Genomic DNA, 12409 nt, shown 5'->3' with positions numbered 1-12409 from the left:
CAATTCTGAAATTACTCCTCGGATCTTGTTCATTTTGTAGAAGCTAGCAAACGCTGAGGTATGATGTGAGTTTATCGCGTGGTTGCTGTGCTGCCCTCTTTCCAAGTAGACAAGGCAGGGTTTTTTCCTGTTGTAAATGGAGAATCAAGTGTCTCATAATAAATGCTCGTACATGAAATGACTATGGAATAGTTACAGCCTTGTAGATTCGTGCCCTGCCACGCAGTGCTCACCTCCTCACCTCTTTGTAACCGTGGGAAATACTGACAGTAATTATTAGCTCTGTGTAAAGTATTATCTTAGTGCCTAGATGCTACAGTGACTGCCGTTTGTAACAAAACCTAAAATAGCTGTGTGTAAGGAATTCCGCCCCCTGGGGATTGTGTTTTACTGACACAAGAAATCTCGGTAGCCATTGGGTTAAAATGATGTGTTGATTTTGTGTAGAGATCAGCCTACTACTTGCTGCTGTTAGCTGTCTCCGCTCTGTGTGAGGTACCCGTTGCCTTCATATGGAAATACTAGACCAGCTCAATCATCTCGTAGGAGTAGTAAGAGGAAATCTGCCGCCCGCAGTCAATCAAGTATATTCTCGATGCAGTAGTATGGCCGGCCCGACCCATTCCGTTTGTGCTATCTCATGAACCTTGCCCAAAGTGCCTCGGTTAGCTCTGGCGTGTTGTTAGCGAAACTTCGTTTGTGCTCTCTGGACACACTTGGCTCACAGTGACTCTCCGAAAGGAAGGACAAACATGAAGTAGGCACCTGTTTTGTGTGCTTATATACAAGTCTGCAGATCAAGCTATCAGTAAGTCATTAAAATCGCTTTAACCGAGTGAGATTATTGTAGTTAACTAAACCACTGTCACTGTTATTAGTAATCTGTGTGCTGGTTTTAACCTTTTTTAAAAGGTTAGATTATACATAGTATTTCTAGATCTGAAAAGTGATTTGAATGGATTCTTTCTAACCAAATGTACGCTGCAGTATATGTATATAATATAATGGGTGTGTCTGAATATACTTGTAGCTAAATCCACGGATTTAACCTAAAAATTGCCACTCAAACATAGAAGAATATATTATTTTTTTCTGCTTTCAAATGGCTGCGAATGGAAGACGGTGGCAGAAGTGCCTTGGGGCTGGTGAAAGGCTGGCTGTGAAATGAGCAGGATCTGATGTACGTGGGTGATCATCTTCCTTGGCCTTCCGTCGTCCTTTTGTCTTACTCCTGGATATTACTTCCAGTTTGGTTTTGCGTTCTCAGTGGGCTCTTTATGCACGAGTCCATTTGTTGGAGCTCCTGGAATAAAATAATAATCAGAATAAGGAGAGCAAACGGTCTCTGCATGTAGTAGCTTCGATAGTTTCCCAAATCTGCCCCAACGCGAGACTTCTGATTTACACCAGTGTAGAATAACACCAATTTTTTCATTTAATTGTACCTTAAAATCTTGGAATTTTGTTGGTAGTTTTTACCACTCTTCGTAAAATGGGTTACAGAATCTTGCCTAGATTCTTATTGCAGTCTAAAATTGTGGGGTTTTTTTTCAGGTAAAATACAATGATTGTTTGTTGTTACTTTTGGAGAAGAGGCTTCTGGTACATGGGTTTCTAGTTCTGCTGCTGTTCACAATTACAGTCTCAGCAGAAACGTAGCTAACCTGCTGTAAAGACTTTTAATTGTGTGTGTGAGGAAGTGTAAATATTACTGAAATATCCTTTATTATAAGTAGGTTGCATTTACAAAACAGCTTTTGGCAAACTGTAATGTTTCTTACTGCCTTTAAATTAAAATTCCAGCTTATTCTTCAAATTTTAGATATCTAGACTGGGTAGGAGAAGATGGAGACACAAATCAACTCATAACGGATTAGACCTCTGTTCTGTAAGGGAGGATCTCTCTTAACCTCCAGACTCAAATTCTGTTGTTCCCTCCTTTTTCAGAGGTTGAGGTGTTAATCTTGCAAAACCGCTGTTCTTTATCCGTGTGGGTGTTCAGCACATTTAGATGGAGATTATGCCACATAATCAAGCATTTAGGCTGAGATTAAGCCACCATTTTCTGGCTGTGTTGCCCAGAATGAATTAAAAAAAAAAAAAAAGATTGTTTGTGTGGCTCTTTTGTAATATTTTTATAAGCTGTTGAATAAAAAAGCAGGGTAAGAACCAGGAGTACTAAATGTCACTAATTTTAGGTACAGCATACACGTACGGCAGAATCTTTCCCCATCGGGGCAGGAGGAGATTTAATGAGAAACTTTTGGCCACGCCTCCATACCCTGAATCGCTCCTGAAGTGTGGAATTTTGTCTGGCTGATGTGATCAAACCTGTATTCCTCACAGTCTCACCACGCTGCTGCCGTAGTAGCTACACGTGCAGCTGAACAGTTCGGAAAAGGCCTCTGTGTGTCTGGTGAGGAAAATCCGCTCCCTCTTGACTGGAGTTATGGAATGTACCTTGAAATTGCAGGAATGGACGGTGTCCAAAGGTGGCGATTTCAGTTTTGATTTAAAAGCTGGTTGTGCTATGTCAGGTTTCAGCATCCTGTTACAAGGGGAATTGGCTTTGGGTTTTGGTTGGGTTTCTTCGTTTGTTTTGTTGTGGTGTTTTTTTTTTTAAAAAAGCAGTAACTGGAATTTAAGTTAATATTATTTCTAATATTAACTAATAGTGATTTGGGGTTTGAGTGAGCTGATATACAAACCACTTATTTGCTAAGCTTTAAAACCAACAAATGAATTGCACAGCAAAACCCTAAACAGTGTAGGAGTAGGAGTAGTATATTGCAGAAGGCGTAGAGACTGCCTGTATGTCGAAGTGAACTTTTCAACTATAACTAATTGGCTTATGTTTTAAAATCAGTTTAAAAAAGTAAAATGAAAATATACCGACACTTAAATTAAAAAAAACCCATTGTTGCATATGTCGATATTTGATACGAAGTCTAACTTCCCATGTGTATGCCAGCAACAAGGTTATGAACTTGTTGCTTGACTTTTTTCTGAAATCTGGTACATCTGCTTCTAAGCTCTGACAGGAAGAGTAAAGTCAATCATGTGCCTGTGAATCAATGGAAACTTTTGAGAAGCTTTCACTTGATCACGTTTGTTTCAATACAGTGATGGGCGTGTTTAGGCTTTTTCTTATTTATACTGACACAGCTGAAAGTGCATTTGGAAGTGGTTATAGTGTCTGTACAACAATCATGCTGCTGTTTCGAGTCACCAAGCTACTAGAAAATTGTGGGTTGTAAACCAGACTAAATTCTTAATGCTTATTTTCCATTTCCTGGTCAATGCCAGTCTCTTAATTTACAGCTTTGACTTTTTTTACATCTCTTTTTTTTTTGTTCTGGAAGGTAATCAAGCTAGCCTGTATAAGCACTTAGTGCTGTACTATAAAAGGTTTCAAAACTCATCACCATTCTTTTAGGGGAGACGTACTTTTGTCGCCAAAGCTACGTGCTGCTCTTGTATGCCTCTGGAAGGGTGTGCCAATGAATGAGAGATGAAAACAGACCTGGTTTTATGTTAGAGTAAGGCAGTTTTTCTAGCTTTTTCTAGAGCCAGAACTTTAAGCTACTGTTCTCAACAGAATTCTTAAAATCGTCTAAAAAATTTATCTGAAAACATTTAGAAACACTGTATTTTCTGATGTATATTCTTTTGATGGGAGAATGTATTCAAAGCTTTTAATCGGCTCATTTATCTTAAAGCTTAAATAAAATCAATAAATTTCATCTTGTTAATAAACATTATTGCTTTTAAAAACGTATTTTAAGCATTTAAGGAGAGAAGTCTATAGCTCTTACATAAGCATATCTGCCCAGCAGCTCAGTTTTTCAGATACCTAAGCTCATTACTGCCTTGTAGCATGGAAACCTGAGTCAAAGCTCTGATGTTTTGACCCCAGTTTCACTTAAGATTAGTTTAAGAATGCAGAATGATTTTGCTACTCACACTGTCATGAACAAATCTTGTAAGCACGGCCTCTCTACGGTTATTGGCAGGTTGCGGTCCAGTTCTGTAGGAACCTGTGGTACCAGGGCTACTTTTGCTTCCGTAAAAGTCAGACATAGAGTTGTTATTCGGTGGCGCACTGTTCCAGTCCCTCCTTCTGTAGGTGGTTATCTAAGATTTGCATGTCAGCAATGACTTCCTCCTTCCCCCAACTTAAATAATTTTGGGGTGTGTGTATACTAAGTATCCCATGTTAAGTATCATATATCATATGTTAAGTATCATATCTTAAGTATCATATGTGCAAGTGTGTTGATGTTTAGTTTTTTTCAAATGCCAAGCACGCTACTTTTGGATGAGTTCAGGCTTCAGTATTTTCCACTTGAAGTCACTCTGCGTGCAAAAACGTCATTTGAGACTGCAGCACGCGACGACTGAAGTATTTTACAGAAGTCTACAAGTAGTAGTTGTGATGTATATGGTTAGAGTGCCAGACTAAAATTGAAATGTGATATTCCTCACTGTGACTTTAAACTTGTAGCTTTCTAGAACAAAAAAAATACTGTGCCTTAAACCAGTAACTGAATACACTCAAACTAGCCTGGGGACTTCTGTAGCCTTACATTTGGTTTTTGAAGTTGACTGAAATTATGTGTGTGGATCATACTGAAACTTAGATTGAGGAAAATACTTGGAAAAAAATTATTTTGACCCCGTTTACTACCCGTGCAGAAATGAAGGTTTATGACAAATACGGTTTATTTGTGGTTTGGAATCATGCCAGCCAAAGTCAGAAAGCTTTAGCTGACCTTAATTTCTCAAGTCTTTCTGTTGTTACAGAAAAGAAAAATAAGGGAGGAAAACTAGTCTCAGACACCTGTCTCAACTTCGAAGTCTGTGTGTCAAACAGTTTTTTAAATCTTTCTTTTCTTCAAAATAAAAAAACAATCTCTAATTGTACTTTAAGCAAAATATTGTAAGCCATTGACTGTCAATATCTATACCAGTGTGAAAAGAAAAATGGACAGAGGTGAGGGTCAGTCAGTTGTGTTAAAGCTCCAAAAGAGTTTTGGAGGAAGAAAGGAGAGAAAAAGAAAACAAAAGAAAGTTTTATGCATCTGATTCTCCTCACATCATTAAATAAAACCAAAATAGTCGAGATCTTAAAATTTTGTTTTGATATGGTAGAAGGATTTCTTATGTACATTTTCTAATACAAAGATACTTTTTAAGATGAAGAGCTAGGGAAAAGCCACCACTGGCTCTCCTTCTGTGTCTCTGCAGGACTCTTTGTATGCTTTGAACAAATCCTTGCAAATCCCGACTTTTTTTCCCACAGTACTGCTGTGTAACCCTGAATCTTGAATAACGATACCATCTCAAAGGTTATCATTGGACTGTGGGTAATTGGATCCGCACGAAAAATGACCACGTGTCAGCTGACTGCAGTGGCTGTTTGAAACAATACAGACCCAAGTTATTAACCTTCTTTTAACGAGAGCTAACTTGCTGGACTTGGTGATCTCAGAGGTCTTTTCCAGCCCCAACAATTCCGTGATTCTGTGAACCCGGCTGCCACAACGCTGCCAGTGCTGTGGCACGACAGGTAACGTGCCATTCTCATATCTTTCCTGCTAATTGCTTCTGTTAGGTTGGGACTTTTCAAGCTTTTGTGCCTGTCACCTAACTTTCTCTTCTTTATTTTGTGATGGTGTTGTTTCAGTAATCTTGGCCGCTGTTGATTTCCAAGCTGCAGGAATATCCTGGTATTAAAACCACTGAGAGGGCAGAACTGCCTGTAAGGCCCTTCCTTACATATGGTGATGATTCTAGAGGTCACGTTTAACCTAGGCCAAGTAACTTGATTCGCGACTTTGCGCTTGGAAAAGCAATTAAAAGCTAAGACAGAATCATGTCAGCCAAAATACCCATTTCGGGTCATTGGGGAGGGGAGGAATAGCTGGTGTTTGTTTAGTCTTCAGAGGACGCAGCATTTTGAGAAATACATACGCAGTTTTTGGAAAAGTCTATCTCTTCACAAACAACCTGTCTTGCACATTTTTAACTCTTCCTCGGTTTTCAGTTCTTAGCCAGTTGGTTTAAGTCTGGCGGTGTAGGTGGAGCCAACTCTTAATAGTTAGAGGTTTCTAGAGATATTGACAGGGTCTTATTCTGTAAATGTTTGAGTAATGCTGTCATGAATTATTTGTGCTTATTAAACTCTTTATAATTGAGTTCTCAGATACAGGTCAATGCAATGCAAAAATCCTTGTCTTGTGAGACACTCAGAAAACCTCAGAGAATAGGTATTTGCAGCTAATGTTGAAATTGCTGAAAAATGAAATCGCAGAATCTTAAAAAACTGTGCTTTTTGATACTGGTACTTTTTTGTTCTGGTTAAGGGCAACTTGAGTGGGAGCTGCTCTGGGACATTTGTAATTGGATGGTTTCCCTGTCGGCAGTGTATACTTCACTTTATTTTTACTTGTCCTTTTTTTTTTTTATTTTGCCCAGGTATGAATGACTTCAGAGTACACTGTATAGCACACTCTGCTGAATAAACACTTCTGTATATCACTGTGTGGCGTTTTAACGTGGTTGCATTAGTACAAATGGTTGTAATTGGCAAAAAGTGCCACTTAGCAGTCACGCTCTGTAACGCGTTGTGAGTGTTCCCTGCACTTCTGTTGTACAAACACGCTCGTGAGTGTCGTGGTGAACGTTCGCCTTTAGTCTTTGCTCAGGTACTCGTGTGGAGCAGTTTGGTGCTTTTCCTCCTAACTTGGGAACCGAAGTGGAAAATAAAACCAGTGAACAAAAACATTGTGGCTAGAGCAGTCCTTTAAGTAACGGAGGCTTTTTTCACCTCTCATGCAGAACACAATGAAGGTGATAGCTGAGGAAGCTTCTCTCAGTTTCCTAACTCACTCTCCTCAGGCTGTTCTATTTGTTTTGCTCTCGTGAAGGGGAAATGCAATCACGTGGAAAAAGCTTGGTGAATAATCTAGTTTATATAGAGCGTCATAGGTATAAAACCTGTTCTCAGCTAAACCAGTTTGGTTTAAATTTGCCTTCTGTTCTACAAGAAAAGAGATTTTTTTTGTCAGCTAAACCAGTTTGGTTTAAATTTGCCTTTTGTTCTACAAAAAAAGAGATATTTTTTTAGCTCTTTGAAGTAACTTGCATGAAGCTGAACAAATAACGCTACGAGCGTTTTCAACTTCGACGCGATTGAATTCAGACACGCATTAATATCATTTACTGTGCCACCAGGGCTGTATAAGTAGCGTAACCACTTTCAAAAGATTCTGCTCACTTGAAGACGTGTGTCTACATACATAATTTGTCAAGAAATCCTAGTGCTTAAATTTGGCTGCCTTAAAAAGGCAACACACTGCCACCTGCCAGGGAAAGCAGTTGTTTAACCAACTTGATGGGATTTTGTCCCATGAAGTGTAACGGTACAAATAGTGCTTTAATACAGATGTGTTCTGCTTATATTTGACTTTGACTGAAGGAAAGAGCTACAGTGAAATTATCTTAAAAAGAACCTCAACAACGCAACCAAACACTGAAAGACCCACAAGAAAATGAGCACTAAGTCTAAACAGGCTTTCAGCTCAGTTTCTCAAATACTTTTAGCTCTGGAAGCAACAAGTTTGTAGGCTTTTCTTGGTGTTTTTTGGTGTTTTTTGGTGTTTTTTTTTATGATAGCTTGCAGAAAAAATATGCTGATTGAATCTCTTGCCTATCTGTACTTCATCAGTCAACCAAACTGCCTTAATTCCTACAGTAATAAAATTTTTTCAGATTTACAGATGACTTGGGTATGTTTTATTGGCTGAATATACTGTGTATCCTTCAGTTTTTTCTCTCTAAATAAATCAAATTAATAAAAGAATTGGGAGTGGGGGGAAGGATGGAAGAAAACTGCCTGCTATTCTGGCTTTTTTTTTCCCTTTATTTTAAAATCTCAATAAGGAATTAAAATTTAATCCCAAACTGTAAATCAAGCTTTTTCCCTTTCCTGTCATTCCCATAGTTCTGCTGTTGGTTGATTCAGAGGGCAAATTATACACCAAATTCAATGAGAAATAAGCGTCTACCTGGAAAATCAACAAAGAAGGTTCCCGTACACTGGGGCTGCTCTTTCACAAGTTCTGCTGTTCGGGTTCTTGATGAGTCTTCTGTCTGCTGGTTATCTGTTTTGAAAAGGAATTGATGGGCTTTGATGGATTTTCTTTTTTTATGTGTGTGTGTGATTTATTTTTATTTTTTCTGAGTCCGTAAAATTATATACAAGCTGGATAAGTTGACTGGAAGGGCAGGGTTAGGTTTGTGGTTTGCTTTCGAAATCTAAACCAAAGAAAGATGTAAAGCTTCCAGTCAGAAAATAAACATCTATAATCTGCAGTGAGATAATGGCCAAAATCTTTAGTTTTAACATGTCTGTCTAAAGATACGTTTTATGTTACACTAACTAAAGTAGCATTTAAATAGTGGAGAGAATAATATAATGAAATTGGAAGCAAAACGATTGAGCAGCTTTGAGACGAAGAACACCGAAATGAGGCCAAGGCAAATTAGCATGGGCCTTGCTGTTTTCATCTGAATTTCTAGTCTGACAGGAGGATATTGACTGCTGATAAAATCAGGGTAAGAAAGCAACACTTCCATTAAAATGTTTTGATTTTATATCTTGAAACAGTCCTTACTTTTTTTCCCCTCTCTCCAGCATCAAGAAAATGATCTGTATCTCAGCTGTAATTATCTATTAGTCACCATTGTAGAGATATGGTTAATTACTTTTAATGAAAGTAATATTTTGGTACAGCTCTGCTATCTCTGAAAGGAATTGTTTTAAACTTATTATATCCTTACCACCTATTTTCAGCAGTACGGCTTAGGGAGGAGGAATTTGCACTGCGCTTTTCGATAGCAACAAGTCTTAAGAGTATTAAGGATGAAATTCTCAAGAGTCTTTATGTCATGGATGGAAATGGAATCATTACTGTATTTTTGAACTCCTGCTAACGTCATTGACACCCACCTACAGTCCACTAGAAATATAAGTGCAGGGATCAGTTTGTTCACAGATTGCAAGGAGACTCACCAAGAAGGGGCAAGCCAGAGCCAAATCCACCGGTAAGCTTTATTTTAAAGAACGTGGAAGGGAGAGTGGTTTCTTCTTTGTTTTATCCCATGAATCAAGTTGTGAAATTGGTCTCTAGGGTATTATACCAGGCTGTGTTATTATTGCACTCATTAACACACGTAGCCCATATTTCATTTCATGCCGTTTAAAAATCTGAGCTATCTGTATCTCAGGCCATGTTTTTGCATTCTCCTTGGAGCACACGAAGATACGGTGCTGTAACTAATCATCAGCCGGTGAAAATGCCTGTACATAATAATAAATGTAAGTTTAAAAATGCAAATATTTCATGTTAAATATCATGCTGCTACCTCTCAGGAAGAGAATCCAGCGACTAGAAATGTTTTTGGTATGGGAAACGCTGCTTAAGAGTAAGTTGTTCTTCCTGGTACCCCAGTGCTAGGGGAGCAACCTAAACAAGTGGCCAGCAATGGAGGCAGCTTTCCCTTGCCGTGGCTAAATTATTTTCAGCACTCCACAGGATTCTCATGCTCACTCTCTTTGTTACCAGCGACGGCTCCGTAGGGCTTAAGGAGTCCAGTTCGTTGTCCTTCTTGCAGGTCCGTCTGTCCGTCCCGCTGGCATGTGGAAGGTGCTGCTCCTGGGGCTGTGCACGGCCCTGGCCGTGAGAGGGCTGGTGAAGGGCGCACCTTTCCAGCCGGAAGAAAAATGGAAACCTCTAGATAACCCCAGAAACAGAGACCTGGTAAGGAAATGCTGCGAGAAAGACAGCTTAAGCTTGGGGGGGAGGGGCGGCATGGAAGGTTGTTTTCCATTTACCTTCTAAATGTAAAGGTAAGAGGGGCCCATTAGGTGTAGTGTTAGTAACCGTGCACTTTGCGTAGTCAATAATCACCACTGAAGGAGCGTTCTTCTGTCAAGATGTACCCCTTAACGGAAGAGACGTTCTCAGCATGCAGTGGCGCGTGAAACTTCTTTCTACCTCCACCCAGCAGCTTTAGCTTTTTTAAAAATGGATTTTGATGATGCAACCACTCGTTTCATGAAGCAGGAGAGGAACGATGAGTCTGTTTCTCTCAAATGAGTGCTCTGTTGGTTGCACGTTGTCTCCTCGCTGAGAAGCACAAATGAGTCTGCATCTGACACGTTGCCCTGAGTAGTGGCTAAAGATCTGGAAGTTAATTCCAGCTAAGAAAATATCATTAAGGGAACATTTTCAAGATCTTGTAAGGAATTTGTGAAGCGAAAAATAAATTCCATTTTCCCCCAATTTTTTCTCACTGTTTTAAGAAACATTAGCTCCTACTTTTAAGTGATCTAAGGTGTACAAGCCACAGGCAGGGTAGACAAGTCTCAATTGTATTGCCTGTGTCATACCAATTTATGATCAAAATAGAGGATTTAATCCCGTGTTGGAGCAAATGTTACAGCTACTTTGTGTCAGTAGAAATAATTAATCTCCGTTGGGCATGCTCTGTTTTCACATCTCAAATATGTTCAGTTTTTCAGAACGCTCCAGGCTTATTTTTCGGGCAGGGGTCTTGATCTCAGAAAGTTTCCAGCTACTTTCACTATGAACAATGAAGGACCAAGGCCTGTCATGTTCTACTCAGATCCTGTTGCTTCTGCATTTGCAGATTATGAAGAAAGGAAAAACTCTTTTCCAAATTATTTCAAAGGCTGAAAGATGCTGCTGACCAAGGTAAAAGAGGATGCCTTTTCCTTTGTATTGGTACATGTAACCAAGTGAAAGATTTGGACTCGAGTGATTCTCATTTCTGCCTGAAGTATAGAAACAGAGGAAATTAAAAATGTATCACCTTAATTCTTGCCTGAAACTGGTGTAAAATTGTTAAGTTGGAGATTTATGAGGTATTTACTACTTTGGTAAAATAACACATGGTCCTGGTGTACCTTTGGACCTATATAGACCATGATTTTTGTTTTCTTCTTTTCATGTGGGGAGGATTTCTAAAAATGTTTAGGTAATAGACCATACAGGCTTTATCAGTACTATTATAGATGGAGACTAATGGTTTCCTGTGATATATAGATAATGTAAGACAGTTAATTTAGACATAAGATACTGCACTAACAAAGCATACATTGTCTTTTACATCTTGGTCCATTCCTACTACTTTCCTTATTTCTACCACTAAAACTGAAGGCTGAATAAAGGGATTACTAACTCACGCCTCCCCATAAGTATGAAATAAAATTAAGGTGGGTCAAGTTGCATTATTAATAAATCCAGCCTGAATTTATAGGAGGTACTTATCAGCTACTTCATCTGTGCATAACCACAGTCTGTAACAAATCCCTTCATGCCTCATTTTGAGAGTCAGTAAATATTGGGAGTTCAGAACAAAGGTAAATAATTTTTTTTCTCCCATTTTACAAATGGGTGAAGATTTCAAGCCTCGAATCGAACCTTTTTGGTTATTGACTTAGTATCTTAGAGAGGTTATTTTGTAATCAGTGTTCAGCTTAGGCTTTTTAGCTCTGTCCTGCTCTCTGCTTGCTTTAAGCACCTCTTTTTATAATCAGAAGCAGAGCCCCACTACTGTTATTTTCATGAATCATACTGCAGACTGTGCTCCAATTGTAACGCCAAGTTTTTATGTCGAGGAAAAAAATTTACAGCAAGTAACAAGTATAGTGCATGATAAGTAAATGAAAAGGGACTTCAGAGGGGATGCCGTAGCTCTACTGGGAGTTGCGGCAGCAGTGAGAAAATTACTGGTGGAAGTAATTTTGTCCTGCACAATTCATGATGATCACGGTGGTTATTTTCAGTGTTCAGGACTGTTTTCTGGAAGCAGAGGTCTGTTTCATGCATTTGGGGTATTTCAGACAGTGTTACGAGGTCTTGGTCTGGATCGTACCCTGGTTGGATATAAATATTTCTGGGTTTGTCTCACATCTCTTTTTTCTTTTCCCTTTTTTTTTCAGGCATTGACTTATGAACTTCATGCGAAGTGGTAACCTTTAGAGCAAAATATTACTGCCTTGACTTTTTAACAGTTACCTGACAATTAGAGATTTTCCTCACTATCACAGTTTGCCCCCGTGGAATCCGATCCCATGCTGTGATCAGCACATTTGCTGTCTGCTGACAAACGCCTTACGTTTGGCCGCCACCCTTTGCCTAGCAGAATTGTGTTTGTTTAAACGTGAATAAACGAGGAGTGCAACAGCGTGCTCTTAACTAGCGCCCAGTGTCTTTGTTCAAAAGTGGTCAACAAATTCAGATGTAACGTTTATTAGAATGGGATGTCTTAGGCTATTTTGCAGCAATTTTTCAGATGCTTTTTTTTTATCAGAAGCCTT

General features: G+C 39.1%; 1 protein-coding gene across 1 annotated transcript; it reads left to right on the top strand.

Annotated features, from left to right (window-relative positions):
- Positions 1 to 9701: 9701 nt before the first annotated feature.
- LOC104267013 (chromosome unknown open reading frame, human C2orf66) lies at positions 9702 to 10763 on the top strand. The gene is made up of 2 exons (XM_009868222.1): positions 9702 to 9824; positions 10581 to 10763. Exons 1-2 carry the CDS (start codon positions 9702 to 9704, stop codon positions 10761 to 10763), a joined length of 306 nt encoding a protein of 101 aa, XP_009866524.1.
- Positions 10764 to 12409: the final 1646 nt, after the last annotated feature.

Source organism: Apaloderma vittatum, unplaced genomic scaffold, assembly GCF_000703405.1.
Source record: "Apaloderma vittatum isolate BGI_N311 unplaced genomic scaffold, ASM70340v1 scaffold40020, whole genome shotgun sequence".
Classification (NCBI taxonomy): Eukaryota; Metazoa; Chordata; class Aves; order Trogoniformes; family Trogonidae; genus Apaloderma; species Apaloderma vittatum.
The sequence above is the reverse complement of the archived record's forward strand: the minus strand, read 5'-3'. Positions and strand labels throughout refer to the sequence as shown.